At 61.5% G+C, this 2,226-nt stretch overlaps 1 protein-coding gene across 2 annotated transcripts in view; it reads right to left on the bottom strand.

Moving 5' to 3' along the window:
* ATCAY (ATCAY kinesin light chain interacting caytaxin) overlaps positions 1–2,226 on the bottom strand; it is a 27,826-nt gene that overhangs the window by 7,930 nt on the left and 17,670 nt on the right. For both annotated transcript variants that reach the window (XM_029918560.1, XM_029918559.1), the window contains 2 exons: positions 800–931; positions 21–107 (listed from right to left, as the gene is read on the bottom strand). In XM_029918560.1, coding sequence (XP_029774420.1) covers positions 21–107; positions 800–931 — 219 coding nt within the window. The remainder of the gene's footprint in view (positions 1–20; positions 108–799; positions 932–2,226) is intronic.

Genomic DNA, 2,226 nt, shown 5'->3' with positions numbered 1-2,226 from the left:
CGCACGGGGCGCGGCCTCACCTGATGAAGGGCCGGGAGATGGCGAGCACGGTGCGGATGAACCAGGACGGGTGCACGATGATGAGGGACTTGAGGTTTTTCCGCAACCTGCAGGGGGAAGCAGAGGGAGGGGCGTGGGGAAGCAGGGGGAGGGGCGTGGGGCGGCAGGGGAGGGGCATGGGGAGGCAGGGGAGGGGCGTGGGGCGACAGGGGGAGGGGCGTGGGGGCGACAGGGGGGAGGGGCGTGGGCGGCAGGGGAGGGGCGTGGGGCGGCAGGGGGAGGGGCGTGGGGAAGCGGGGAGGGGGGCACGGGGAGGCAGGGGGACGGGCGTGGGAGGCAGGGGGAGGAGGGAGGTGCTCCCGGGGGTAGTGTCCTGGGCCCAAGTGGGGTCTGTACAGCCGAACCCCTTTTTTGGAGTTTGTGCAGGTCGCGCGGCCAACCAGCCTCAGATGTCACTTGGTTCAATGCCTGTGCACCTGACTACGTGGCCATGCCGCCACGCATCACTGACAGATGTCCTGGGGCCCCCGGTTCTGACCACCTGCTGTGGTCATGTTGACCCACGCCTCCCACAGGCCCCCAACTAGTATGTCGTAGTCCTAACCCCTCTGGCCTCAGAACGGGACGTCGATTGGAAAATAAGGTCATGGCCGACAGAATCCTGGCCTCCGGAGCTGGGGGACGATGATGTCTTGTTCAGCGGTCTGGTCTGTGGTCACTGGTCTGACGGCCCCGCCGCCTTCCGGCGGGGCCTCCAGGGTCCCTGGTTCCACACCTCCCTTCCAGCCTGCGCACTCACCTCCTGTCGATCATCTGGTAGCATTTCTTCAGCCAGCCGATGCCAGGCATCCTCCGCCGCGGGGTGGCTCCGTTCAGGTAGACGATCATGTAATCCTCGGCCACCAGCAGTTCCAGGCTGCTGATGACGTACCTGGACACGTGTGCGGAAGATGGGGGGCGGGGGGGCGACAGGCGACAGGAGGGCCAGAGTCAGGAAGCCCCTGAACACCTGTGGGCACCTCCCCCGCCTGCCCTGGGGTGGGGGTGGATGTAGACCCCAGCGCACCCCAAAGTAGTGTCCGTGGGCTTAATGACGGCAGGAGCCACCGTTTCATTGAGCACTTATTAGGCACCAACCATTTTACCCGCATGATATCTAGTGTCTCCGTTAATCCTGAGAGGAGGGTAGGTCCCAACAGCCTCAGATACAGCCAGGAAAGGGCACCCGCAGTAGACAGTCCACCGCACCAGATATTATGGGTCTGGGGTCAAGTCCCAGCCCCTTCTTTCCCTGAGCAATTTTGGAAAAATTTTGTTTTTATTTATTATTGTTTCATTATTACTTTTAATGTTTATTATTGAGAGAGAGAGAGACAGAGCACAAGCAGGGAAGGGGCAGAGAGAGAGGGAGACACAGAATCTGAAGCAGGCTCTAGGCTCTGAGCTGTCAGCACAGAGCCCGACGTGGGGCTTGAACCCACAAACCAGGAGATCATAACCTGAGCTGAAGTCAGAAGCTTCACCGAGTCACCCAGGTGACCCGTATTATTATTATAAATTTCTATTTATTTTGAGAGAGAGTGGGGGGGGAGGGGCAGACAGAGAGAGGGACAGAGGATCCAAAGTGGGCTCTGCACCGTCAGCGCAGAGCCCGATGTGGGGCTTGAACTCATGAGCCTCGAGATCATGACCGGAGCACCAAAGTCCGAGGTTTAACCAAGGGAGCCACCCCGGGATCCAGGAAAACTCCCTCCTCTGTCTCAGCCTCCACTTCCCCATCGGTAGGCAGGGGTGTGGGAGGCTGGGCTCCCTGCTTTCTCGGGCCACTTCCTGCTCTGACCTCCCACAAGTGTCTCCTGTCCTCTGAACCCCTGGCCCCCGGGCCGCATCGAGTCAAAAGGACGCTCCACAGAACCTAGAACAGGAGTCACGACTTGCTGACCTCTTTCTGTCACCTGCCAGGTGCCTCACTCTGTCATTATAAAGCCGCACCAGTGTGGCCTGGGCAGGCGACAACCTGTGTGCGTGTTGGGCAACAGCGTCTGCCCCACAGTGTTGCCCGGATTGCGGACTGCGTTTTCACACGTGCCCTGTGTGGCCTGGCGGCTGCCACATAACACCAGCTCAGTAAGTGGAAGTGACAAAGGGTGGTCCGTGGAGCCTGTGCGGCCTGCGGGCTGGGGGCCCGGGAGCCGTGGCCGGGGGCGCGGCGGGCTGGGGGCCCGG

Source organism: Suricata suricatta, chromosome 12, assembly GCF_006229205.1.
Source record: "Suricata suricatta isolate VVHF042 chromosome 12, meerkat_22Aug2017_6uvM2_HiC, whole genome shotgun sequence".
Classification (NCBI taxonomy): Eukaryota; Metazoa; Chordata; class Mammalia; order Carnivora; family Herpestidae; genus Suricata; species Suricata suricatta.
The sequence above is the reverse complement of the archived record's forward strand: the minus strand, read 5'-3'. Positions and strand labels throughout refer to the sequence as shown.